Raw genomic sequence first — 13,035 nt, 5'->3', positions numbered from 1 at the left:
TTGTGTTTATTTATCTATCCATAGAAAAAGGAATGACCCCTTTGATATTTGAATAAACTTGAATCCCCTTTACCTTACTGCAAGAATGGTTTGGAACAAGTTTGGTTGATATTAGCCTAATAGTCCTTGGGAAGGTAGTTGAAATGTTAACGTGATAAGACTATGGGCAATCGTACAAGTCCTCCAGCAAACAGAAAGTAGAATTGAAATTAAAAAAAAAGAATTACTTCACACACAAATTTTCATGCTTTTTGGCATCAGATTAAGCCTTTATCATACATCACTCTTTCCGTAAGACAAGGTATTGATGCCCTCGTTCTTTGCATAAGACAAGGTATTGAAGCCCTCGTTCTTTCCATAAGACAAGGTATTGAAGCCCTCGTTCTTTGCATAAGACAAGGTATTGAAGCCCTCGTTCTTTCCATATGACAAGGTATTGAAGCCCTCGTTCTTTGCATAAGACAAGGTATTGAAGCCCTCGTTCTTTCCATAAGACAAGGTATTGAAACCCTCAGCTCCAGTGGACCAATTACAGACTCCTAAGCCACGATGGACACCTTACCATCACATCCTTGACCAGTAAACCTTAATTAAGATCACAGACACTATATATAATAAATTGAAGACAATAGATATAGAGTGGCCTGTTTGTTCAAATTGAATATTTCAAGGGAAGAACATGGCTTTCTGATGAAATATAAACCATGACACTTTAAAAATATTTTATTTACATTTATTCTTCAAACATACACACAAGAATGAGAAAATATCAATCTCATTTTTTTTTCCAACTGAAATTCAATACAATATAATTCTACATCATCATAACTCATTCAGAGACCCAGCACTAGTTCCCACAGTCAACAACAGATTACTATCTATGTGTTTTCTTGTATTACTAAAGTAAGCAAAATGATAAGTATGGCAAGTATGTATTAAATATTTTTTTAAAAATACATTCTTACTTTTGGCAGGATTCCTCATAATTTTTCCACCTAGAAATTATTCCCAAATTTTGTTCCCATGCTCCATGTAATTTGCTACCATTATCAAAGAACCTTAACTCCTCCTGTCCTTCAAGGATAGGAACAGTTTAACTCTCTTCTGCTTGTTCCCAAGATCAAAATTAGTGTGAAATTGTAAACTAAAAAACGAAAGTTAAGAAAAAAAAAGAGAGTAGTTCCTATGTGTTTTCTAGTATGTTAATATGTAACTGAAACAAATTATCAATTTGGGTCTGGGACTTAAATTTATAAGGATTCTGTCCTTACATGTTGAAAGTCCAGTGAAATAGCACGGAAACACCCGTTTCTCTACCAAAACAGCAGGTACTGCATCACGTGCTTTAGTGTGGTTAGTTAAAACAGATTATTCTATAAATATGGAAAACAGAAAACAATTATATAAAACACGAAAAGATCAAATATTTTTAAATGATATATAAAAACTTTCATACAAAAGACTGGTAGTAAATACATTCCATGACTTTTATATTCAGTATGGATTTTTTTGGGGACTTGCAGTGTAAAAATTGCAATACAAGAGAAGATAAAAAGGTTAGAAAATGGAAAACATTTGGCTAGCACCAAAAAGCAACAAAACATGGTCTAACGAAAAAATAAGCATTCTTCAAATCTCGGAGCAACCATGGTATCATGCATGTAGAAGTCTTATCTCCAAGAAAGTTTAAGGGGTTGTATCAAATAAAAAACACTTCACAAAAAAAGGCCACTAAGTAAATTCTTTCAAGGATTTGATATATATTGTATGGGCATCAATGGATCCCTTGTATATGTATCATATTGTAAGTGTATCATATTGTGAATGTATCATATTGTGAGTTTATCCTATTGTAAGTGTATCATATTGTAAGTGTATCATATTGTAAATGTATCATATTGTAAGTGTATCATAATGTAAGTGTATCATATAGTGAGTGTATCATATTGTGAGTTTATCATATTGTGAATGTATCATATAGTAAGTGTATCATATTGTGAATGTATCATATTGTAAGTGTATCATATAGTAAGTGTATCATACAGTAAGTGTATCATATTGTAAGTGTATCATATAGTAAGTGTATCATATTGTAAATACATTGTATTGTAAGTGTATCATATAGTAAGTGTATTGTATTGTAAATGTATTGTATTGTGAGTGTATCATATCTTTAAGTGTATCATATTGTAAATGTATTATATTGTAAGTGTATCATATTGTAAGTGTATCATAAGTTTGCTTCTTATTCATTTGTCAACTTCAAAACATATAACTGCTTATAACAAGATAGCTGTAATTTGTTCCATGAAAAATCATAAGCATGAAGGGAATTATCATAAAGAGAGCATCACAGCACTGTATCATTTGTATCTATTGTAAAACATATTGAAAATAATCTTTTGTAAGCAAATAGGAAGAGATGAACAATGACTTCTAATGATGAACCAAAACCTATGACAACTTGTGCAGAACAAGTACAATATTACCTTGTAAAACTAAATCTATTCTTTTTCTTACTTGTTTTTGCTCAAAACATTGAGTAAGCAGCTAGTATTGCAACACAATGAAGTTAATACATATGTACAATAGATGTATCATATAATGAAAAATCTAGACCCATTTTCTACCCCCCTGATTCTGCAATAGTCTAAAATACAACATAAGAAATATCTTTATCACACATCAACATGGCATCAAGTTTGATAAAACCAAAGAAACAGTCATTAAGTAGACAAATGAGTCCAAACGATACGCCATTTCACAAATTTAGCAACTGCCATGGTAACAAGTCAAAATGTTGAGATTCTGTAAGAATTAATAATAATTGTATAAAACAATCACACCGACACAAGTATATATTAAAAAAGTACGCATATTATATCTCTATGTGAATACAAGTGCATCTTCCTTCATTCACGGATATGTACGTATTATGCATAAAATATATCATCAAATTTGAGACCAGCATTGCAAATAAGAATTAATCCACTAGAGTGTAAATACATGTACATAATAAAACAAGGCGTAAATATTTTGCATTTCCTGATTAATTTCAAAAATAAAAATTCTACTGGATCACTAAAGTATATTATGACCATAAGAAAAAAACCCAACAATGTATGATATATGTGGTAAATGGTTAGTTCCTGTTTCTCAAACATTTTGATATCGGGTATCAAAGATAAAAATCTGTGCAAATCTAGTCTATACTGGTAAATAAAATACAAACATAAAATTTTTTCAGAATTATCTTAAATAGATGCATGTTCTATCAATAAACTCAATTTGATATATTTTCTTTCCAAAATCACTGATAAAAATCTATTCCATCATCAATTAATGAACTGATCTATTCATCATTTTTCATTAATATATAAATGAAATTATACTTTTATGTAAAAAAAAACCCCAAAAAAACCCTCTCCAAACCCACCCACACATTTCGAATGTTATTACCTTCCAATATCTTTACCAATCATATCCTCATTAATACATGAATGTGAACAATGTGCATCTGATTCTTGATAAATAAAGTGTGACTATTTTTACGATCATATCCTCATTAATACATGAATGTGAACAATGTGCATATGATTCTTGATAAATATAGTGTGACTATTTTTACGGCTGGGAATATTCCAATAGAAATGAAAGTAAATACGAAAAAATAAAATTCACTTTCTGAGAACACCTGATGGTATGACCAGTGATGCTTCATGCCAGCCTACTGTTCATCAAGTACAATGCACTTCGTGAAGTATGCTGACGTAAAGTGGCTCAGTTCATGCCCTCAGGTATTTACCATATATATATATATATATATATATATACACATACACATACAGGGTAACCCAAAATATCCGACAAAAAACATCAAATAATGTGTGAGAAACAGCACCACACCATGGCACACATATCTGGGAATTAATATTTCTGAAACAAAAAGATACATGAAATATTTAAAATCTAGGATAAAAGAATAATAAAAGGTTGACAAATTAATACACTCTAGAAATATTAATCTCATAAAATAATTCATGTACATTGAAAAATATCAAACTCTACATGTTATGGAAAAAATACAATCAAGAGAATGCTTATAATAGTTTTGAATATTCTGATAAATGAATCATATGAACACATTTGTAATTTTTTGTCTTGCACACAGGAAATAACTACCTAGATAAGGAAACTTGTGCACTAAAGCATAATGGCTAACCTGTTTTAAGAACAATAATATAACCCTCTGCAGTTATTGTCATATTAACTTGACAGGAGTTGTTCCTCCGTAGAAGAACCCTAGGGAATAAGATGAACTTTTTGCACTGAAGGAGATTAAGTGCTTACTTGACCAATGCTACTGATTACGCTAAATTATTTCCGTTTAGACATGCACCATCAATAAGACCTTGGAGTTACTGAATGAAATAGGAGGAACATGAGGTCCATGGGCCACAACGCTCACCTGAGTCAACTTGTCCTGCTGTTCCTTAGAAGATTTTCAACATTTTGCCCTCTGCATTTCCATGAAAAATTTTGGCCCAATATTATGACCCCACCCTAGCTCCACGACTTGAATCCACACAACATGGGGATGCTTCACCATCAGTATTACTACCTTGGCCTTGCTGTTCTGGAGATTTTTAACACCCCCCCCCCCTATATTTATGCATCAAATAAATTTGATAGCTCTACCCTAACCTCAGGGTACATAGCTTGAAAAAAAAGAGATAATTAGACCCTCTCCGCCAAGGGCCCATGATTTGTTCAAATATGAATGTACACTACATTGGAATGCTTGCATATTAATGACTAAACATGGTTGGAGGTTCTTGAGATTTTGTTTACGTATATTCCCATGTAAAATGTTGACCCCCTATTGTTGGTCCACCCTTCCTGTCCAGCCAGAGAATGAAACAAACTTGTTTCAGCACTACCTGTGGGTGATTGCATACTAATCATGGTCCTGTTGTTCTTGAAAAGAAGATTTAAACATTTTTTTCTCCATATACTTTGAATTGATACTGTGTCCAAAACATACCGCAGAACATTGATTTGAAGAATCTTGAATCTGGATTTCCTTAAGACCCTGGCATATCGATTGATATGACTTATCTTTTGAGGACAATACTTTTAAAAGATTTCTCCTATTCATTCTTATCCCCAATTGAGGCCCATTCTAACACCCCACATGACTATAATAACCAGGACCCTGCTGTTCTCGAGATGATTTCAAAAGATTTTTTCCTAAATATCCCCATGTGAAACTAAGATACCCTATTGTGGCCCCACCCCACCTCCATGTGCCATGATTTGAACAACTTTGAATCTACACTCAAGAACAAAGCTTTCTGATAAGTTTTATCTTTTCTGGTGCAATGGTTTTTTAGGAGGATTTTTAAAAATTGCCAACATATTTTCACAATTTCTTATAATACCTTTGAAAAAGGTGTGACCCTTCATTTAAGCAATTTTGTATGCCCTTTACCCAAAAAGTGGTTGAAACTGGTCTAGTGTTTCTAGAGTAGAAGTAAAAAATGTGTAAAGTTTGCAGATGGATGGACAACAGGTGATCAGAAAAGCTCAAATAAACTTATAGTTCAGGTGAGCTAAAAGTAAGAAACAAAAGCAGAAAATGAAACTTTGTACAGCATGGTACAAGTGCACATGTAACAACCAAAGGAAACACAACCTCAACTTGTCATACCATAGTGCTGTCACTCAAGTTTTGGCTAATATAGGAGGCTTTAAAAATCTGTCCTTAAAAATAAAATTTACAAAATTTATCACCTGTGTTTTTTGCTTCTTCAGTACTATCAATTGTTATAATCATAAAAAACTTTCAACTGTCATGTGCCAAATAAACACTGTAAATTGATTTACTTCTAAACAAATACATATAGATTTAAAAGATTTCCTGAATTTGATGCATCTGATTATAAAAATAGGATATATATACAGTAATAAAACTTGGTCAGTCCAATGATTCTTGCTATCCCAGTCTGTACCTGGTCAAATTCAACCCATAAGCACCTGCAACTTACAACTCAACACAACAACATTCCTTACTGTGGTATCAAGCACCTGCAACTTACAACACGTCATTAATTACTGAGGGAATCTTCTTTGTAGCATTTTTCCTTTATGAATACCAGCTTTACATGTACATCTCAGTATACTAGTGTAGAGATTAATTAACAAGTTATAAATCCCAGCTCACTGTGAGAGGCAGTTTAAAAGCAAGTTGTTCTGTGTATATAAAAATGTAAACTTTAAAATTATTTGCATGAAGAATGACAAATATATGTGTCTCAAAAAGTGCAGACAGAGAACATTCTATGTATATAAACATTTAAACTTTAAAATTATTTGCACAAAGAAAAACAAATATATGCGTTTCAAAATAAATGTGTGGACAGAGAACATAAAATGATATGATCAGCGACTCTCCTGAGGAACAAACTAAATGACCAATATGAAAGAGGGCTATATTTGTTAGATCAGGAAATCTATAACACAGGAACAATTGTCTATTCCACATGTTGTGCAGACCAAAATGTTGTGTAAACCTAACACTGATTTCAGTACTTGTCGCTAGAAAATCCGCTGTATTCCTAATCTTCACATTTTTTTAATGGTATCCATCATATCCAGATCAGACAAGTTTCACTGCACTTGTAAGATGTTATACAGCAATAATTTATAGTAGACATACTTTTTTCAATGAGGTTAAAATCACTTTTCTATTAAGTCCATGGATACGAAACTCAGATTTGTGTGCAGTTCTATTATAAGCATAGTAGTCATCATCTTTAGTGCATTTTAATTTGCTAGTAAAAAAAACTCTGGATTTTTTTTATGACTGAGAATTAAGTGGAAATATGTACCATGTGAAAAAAGTCTGCCTACAATATTTACAATTCTACTGGACTAGTAAGAACAGGTAGTGAACATATATAATAAATCTAGCATTGTATTCAATAATTAAACTTAAAAGTACATGATATTTTTACATATAACACTTTTCACATCCTAATACACTGCAAATGGCAGTTAAAATACTCAGCACCATGACAAAAAGAGATTTCATCCTCAAAATAAGCAAAAATCAATGCAACCTTCTTTTTTCCAAATAATGCTAAAGAAAGAAGAAATCTGGATGATACAGCTATGGGTAGTGACTGTGCTCCACGCTTCTATATCACTGCAGGAAGCAAATACGGCACCACTTACACATCATAATCTTAGGGAGAAATGGTTATTTCAAAGGTTTACAAATGCTTCAGTTGTCATAGCAACGTCTCCGATTCCTCTGTGGCTATGCGACTTGGAATTGAACTATCATTTGAATCTAGATCATCGTCAAAGTCTGTCTGGGCAGCTCCATGCCTTTTTATCACATAAGGGCTTGGAAATCCATCTTGCTTTTGGGAGCATATGGATGTATTTTCATCTTCATCAATGTATGCATGTTCTTGCAAAATATCCCCCATTTCCGCAAGCTCCTTAGCACTGCACTGGGGGGTGTCTACAGGCATAGTGTTGTGAAAACGAGAAAAGTCAATCTGATATTGGCCATTTTCTTTTTGAAAAGTGACCAAGCGTTCAAACCTGTGTCCCCAGAGGATTTCCCCTGGAAGGTAGGAACTTCTGGCTTGGGTGGTCATTCCAGTAGACTCTACAATACCTTCTAAAATGACAATCAACTCGAACTGTTCTCTGTGCAGATCCTCAGGAGACATTTCCCAAAATGGACTATTTTCATCAATTCTGTGGCTAATGATCACCGGCCACACTAAAAAGAGTCGATCACTACCATCCTCAAAGCCCAAGTTTACATCAAACTGAAAGAGAGGCAGAACCTCTCCTTCTTTAGTTATTTTCTTTTTTATCACAACAGCCCTGACATGAGCTTCCACAATGTGAGATTTTCGCATATCTCCCACCCTTATTAGCAAACAAAGTTCCCCATCTTGTTTGCAAATGCAAGCATTTTTGCTGAACATGAGTGTTTCTGCTCGCTTTTTTGGTCGAGACAGCTTAGCAAATACGATTCCCGTCATCATGGCCTGACAAATGACTCCAAAGCATGACTGAATCATCATGACAGTGATGGCCTCTGGACACTCCTCTGTAGTGTGCCGGGAACCATACCCTATTGTATGTTGTGTCTCGATGGAGAACAGCAATGCTGATGTGAAGGAATGCATTTCTTTCACGCATGGTACATGTTTTGGGTTTTTCATTGTTGGTTGCTCTAGGTCTCCATGTGAAAAACAGATCAACCACCAAATCACTGCAAATATGAGCCAGCTCAAAATGAATGCCAGAGCAAAGAGTAACAAATTGTATCTCCATTTAATGTCGACCAAAGTTGTGAAAATATCGGCAAGAAATCGTCGGCGACGTTTGCGTATGTTTGTTTGTGTAATGTTTACCTCACCATTTTTGTATACCAGTCGTCGTCGCATACGCTTTGAATAATGCCGGTCTGCCCGCCTGCTGAGTGTGGGCCCATTGGGAACAGTGGGTGCACAACGCGTCATGAACTCGGAGAAAGAGTCATTGGAGGCCGTTTTCACGTTATGTTTTCCATTGTCCAGTAAATCTGGTGAATCACTCTGCTGCAACACATTTGAGGTTTCTGAGTTTATTTGTCCATATCCTGTCTCCATGACAACTGTTTGCAGAAGTCTGAAAATGCTAGACAAAGCTTTGGCAATGCCGAACTCTTTGTGTTTGCTGGTCTGCTCCACTTTTGCTGATCTTGGCTACCACTGTTGAACTCCTACACACAGCAATAGAACGGTCATCTGAAAAATATCAAACAGGACATCACTATACAGGTCCTACACACAGCAATAGAACGGTCATCTGAAAATATCACACAACATCACTATACAGGTCCTACACACAGCAATAGAATGGTCATCTGAAAATATCAAACTGGACATCACTTAATACAGGTCCTACACACAGCAATAGAACGGTCATCTGAAAATATCCCACAACATCACTATACAGGTCCTACACACAGCATTAGAACGGTCATCTGAAAATATCAAACTGGACATCACTATACAGGTCCTACACACAGCAATTGAACGGTCATCTGAAAATATCAAACTGGACATCACTTAATACAGGTCCTACACACAGCAATAGAACGGTCATCTGAAAATATCACACAACATCACTATACAGGTCCTACACACAGCAATAGAACGATCATCTGAAAATGTCACACAACATCACTATACAGGTCCTACACACAGCAATAGAACGGTCATCTGAAAATATCCCACAGAACAAGGTTAACCAGACACATAACCATACAACAAGACTTAAGGGTTATTCAAAGTGCATCTCGGTAAAAAAAAAAAAAAATAACAAACTCCTCTGTTGACAAATGATACGGAGATTTTGCAATGTGTCTGTGTTAGATGTAAATTGCTGAATAAAGTTTGTATGGACACTTTAAAAGCTGTCTTTCAAACTTTGAATTCAATGAAACATAAATATAATTTTGATAAATAATACTTGCCCTATTTGAGTAACTCGCATTCACAAGAGGCTTGTGACCCTTTAAAATGTCTATGAAATTTTCTAAGACAGTATGACACAAATATACGCATAGAATTCATGTCACACAGTCAACAAATTAAAAAGCATTTTTACGATGAATACACGAACATGTACATATCCTTTTATAAATCCTGACAAAACTTCACAATAAGAATCTCCATAAAAATCCATCAAGGACTCGGGTCTGTTCTTTAATCCCCTTCAATTGACAATGGTAGATTGTGCTAGCTTCCTAGTGTAAATAACATTTTTATTTATTTACACTGCCTATATACACAATATCAATACAACTGAGTGCATATATCTATTATATAAGATTGAAGTCTGAAATATCTGAGTCACTAGTATATCATGATTACTTCCCTGAGTTTGATTTTCATTGAATCAAAATCGTAAAAACTGCCAGTGTTTGTTAGCTATTCAAACCGGTAGGTTAAATATATAAGGAAATGATAAGTATACATACAAAGCTGTGTATTATACCTAATATCAGGATATGGAGTTCCTGCTTAATTTAAAATCTCTTCTTTTTTTTCTCTTTTTTTTTTTTGGAATTTTTTTCTCTCTGCCTCTTACATAATAATCAATTCACAGAAAATCTGTTAAATTTTTCTTGCCCAGTATTGCGAAATGAAATTGAGATATATTTACTATATTGAGTAGAGGGATTGTGTGGATGAGCAATCTGAACCTCGGCATAACACCGCACTTTACTGCAGGACAGTGAAGATTAAATTGGCTTGACTGTTAATCTAATGCTATGACCCAGGAGTATTCTTAATCAATTTTGATAAAGACTGCAAGCAGCTCTCCAATGATAAAGCAATTTCTGAGATTATAATGAGTATTGCATCATTTCTGGCCTAGGCAGAAAACAAAAACTTTCAGATAAACACATTATCTATTTAGACTGTACATTGTGAGAATGAATAGAAAAGCTGGCAGATGTATTAGACTATTTATACAGTGATATAAATGTTGGACAAGATAATTAGCAGCTATGATGGTCATAATAGTAAAAAGGTACATTGATATATTCTTTGTCAATGGTAGTACACAATCTATTCTGCTAAGTGCAGTAGCTGGACCAAAGATTATTCAATAAACATATATATTACGATCACTTACAACCATTTTGTTTGAAAAATCAATATTACGATTATCCTTTTACATATATACCAACACAATGAACACATCTTGAAATTTTTATCCAAATTATGTCCCCTTGGCAGTCAATGACGCAATACAAGGTGACCAAGGTGAAGGAGCTACCTCTAAATTACCCCTTGTAAAACAACACTTACCTGTAGCCGGGCTAAAACACCTGGTTTTATTGACAGTCGTACAGAATTAAAATGATGTACGCACTTTTTCATCTCTTTTTTCCCTCTGGTTAACCAACAGAATGCTTTCCTCCCAGTTTCACTGTAGCTTTTTTTTTTGTACATGTTTATCTTAAATTATCAATAACTCAATTACATGAAGATATAAGAAATGTTAATTTTTTGAGAATTTAACAATACAGTTGGCTGATTTACGAGCCGTGTTGGGTATACACATTTAAATGCACTTTCACAGGGAGTATAGACAGAGAAGAAGGCATGGAGTGCTGCTCACTAGGAGATACCCCTAAAGATAACACGCTCAAGCACAACAAATAAAAACATCAATTTTAATACAGCGGAAAATCTAGGTATCCATTGTCTTCATAGTTTTCAGCATCTTAGAAACTGTTTTAGGTTTTTGACAAAACGAGGTATCTACATTTTTGGATATGCATGTGTCAGTGAATGTTTTTTGACATCTTGAATTCAACAGTAATTTAAAAGATGTGAAATACAGCATCATTGCAGTTACTTTTTTTTTTAAAAATGATTGTGTAAATTAGTGACTATTATTATTTCAGCATCTTAGAAACTGTTTTAGGTTTTTGACAAAACAAGGTATCTACATTTTTGGATATGCATGTGTCAGTGAATGTTTTTTGACATCTTGAATTCAACAGTAATTTAAAAGATGTGAAATACAGCATCATTGCAGTTACTTTTTTTTTTAAAATGATTGTGTAAATTAGTGACTATTAATTTCATGACCAGGACAGAGTTACGGACACATGCCCCCCCCCCCCCCCCCCCCCAAACCACATAAAATCTTCAATCTAAATCTGATGAATTATAACATCAAACTAAAAAATTAATCTCAATATCACTTCTATGTATTATTGTACTGGTATAGCTTTCAGAAATACATTGGCTGGCCATATCATTAAGTGTTTACCTAAATACATATGGTTGTGACTGTAAACAATATTCTGATCAAACAAAGTGAACTTTTCAAAATATGACCTTGAGATATCAGTTTTTCTATTGAAAACTTCAAATCTTCTTTTGAAAGCTTAATAAGTTTTCTATGGTTTAAATGCCAAGGCTATTTTTGAGTCAGTGTATTTCATGTTCAGTAAGTCAACCACATTGTTTTCTTTCTTTTTTTTCCAACCTAAAAGAACTCCAATACATTTCTTTTTTAAATAAAAGTAAATGAGCTATTAGATATTCAATGCATCAAGCAAACAAGAATTTCCAAGGTCAAAATACCATTGGTAAACAGACTATTAATACATTTGCATTATCAATATCTATCAGGTCTTAAGAATCACTAGATAATTCATCCACAGGTTGCCTCCCCTTATTTGCAAATTATCTTTCATAATTTTGACAACTCCAGTACATGTATATACTTGTGCCAAGTCTGCTTGAAATTTGATCAAGGCTGTTCTAAAGAAGTATTCATAGTATATAATGTATACTATTATGGTACCTTGGTTATCGTTATTCTAAACGTTCTCATCAACATAAACATATCACAAATATACAGGAAAGAACAGGAAAACTCGGTAACTTCCTACCTATTTAACTGTGTAGAGTGGACATATGATGCTTGGCAGTGTTTTGTATCTTAGTAAAATTACATGAATTAAATTCACTGTAACAATAAAAATGGAACGACATTAGCTGAGGATTCCTTTAAATTCTTTCTCTTTTTAGTCTGAACAGTAATATAAAACGTCTCAGTTTCAATATACATGTATAACAAGGATTCTGTGCACTTATCAATCTATTTCATCATTTTCTTTAAAACTGTCAATTAAGTCTCGCATGAACCTTTATCAAACAACCAAGCCAATTTTACAATGGAAATGAAAGGCACACCAATATACATGTACTACATCAAATATCAGACATGAATAAAAAAGTTCCTTTACACTTTAAGGTAGCTCATTACACTAAATGTTTATTTAATGGCTCGTTAAAATTCACCTCTTATAAAGTATGATATCACCATCGAAAGAGTGATACAAACTCTTAATTATTTTATATGATTTTTTGTGATTTATTCCAGAATGATAAAAAAAAGGTACATTGTTTGCAAATAAAATACTCTTGAGTC

At 33.5% G+C, this 13,035-nt stretch overlaps 1 protein-coding gene across 3 annotated transcripts in view; it reads right to left on the bottom strand.

Moving 5' to 3' along the window:
• Window positions 1-717: 717 nt before the first annotated feature.
• Window positions 718-13,035, bottom strand: part of LOC125669941 (G protein-activated inward rectifier potassium channel 3-like) — a 31,817-nt gene continuing 19,499 nt past the window's right edge. For 2 of the 3 annotated variants that reach the window (XM_048904801.2, XM_056163719.1), the window contains one exon: window positions 718-8,816. In XM_048904801.2, coding sequence (XP_048760758.1) covers window positions 7,293-8,678 — 1,386 coding nt within the window. In that variant the 5' untranslated portion in view covers window positions 8,679-8,816 and the 3' untranslated portion in view covers window positions 718-7,292. Of the gene's footprint in view, window positions 8,817-10,892; window positions 11,492-13,035 lie in introns of those variants that run through there. The other variant, XM_056163718.1, reaches the window with a different exon arrangement.

Source organism: Ostrea edulis, chromosome 4, assembly GCF_947568905.1.
Source record: "Ostrea edulis chromosome 4, xbOstEdul1.1, whole genome shotgun sequence".
In the NCBI taxonomy this organism is placed as follows: Eukaryota; Metazoa; Mollusca; class Bivalvia; order Ostreida; family Ostreidae; genus Ostrea; species Ostrea edulis.
The sequence above is the reverse complement of the archived record's forward strand: the minus strand, read 5'-3'. Positions and strand labels throughout refer to the sequence as shown.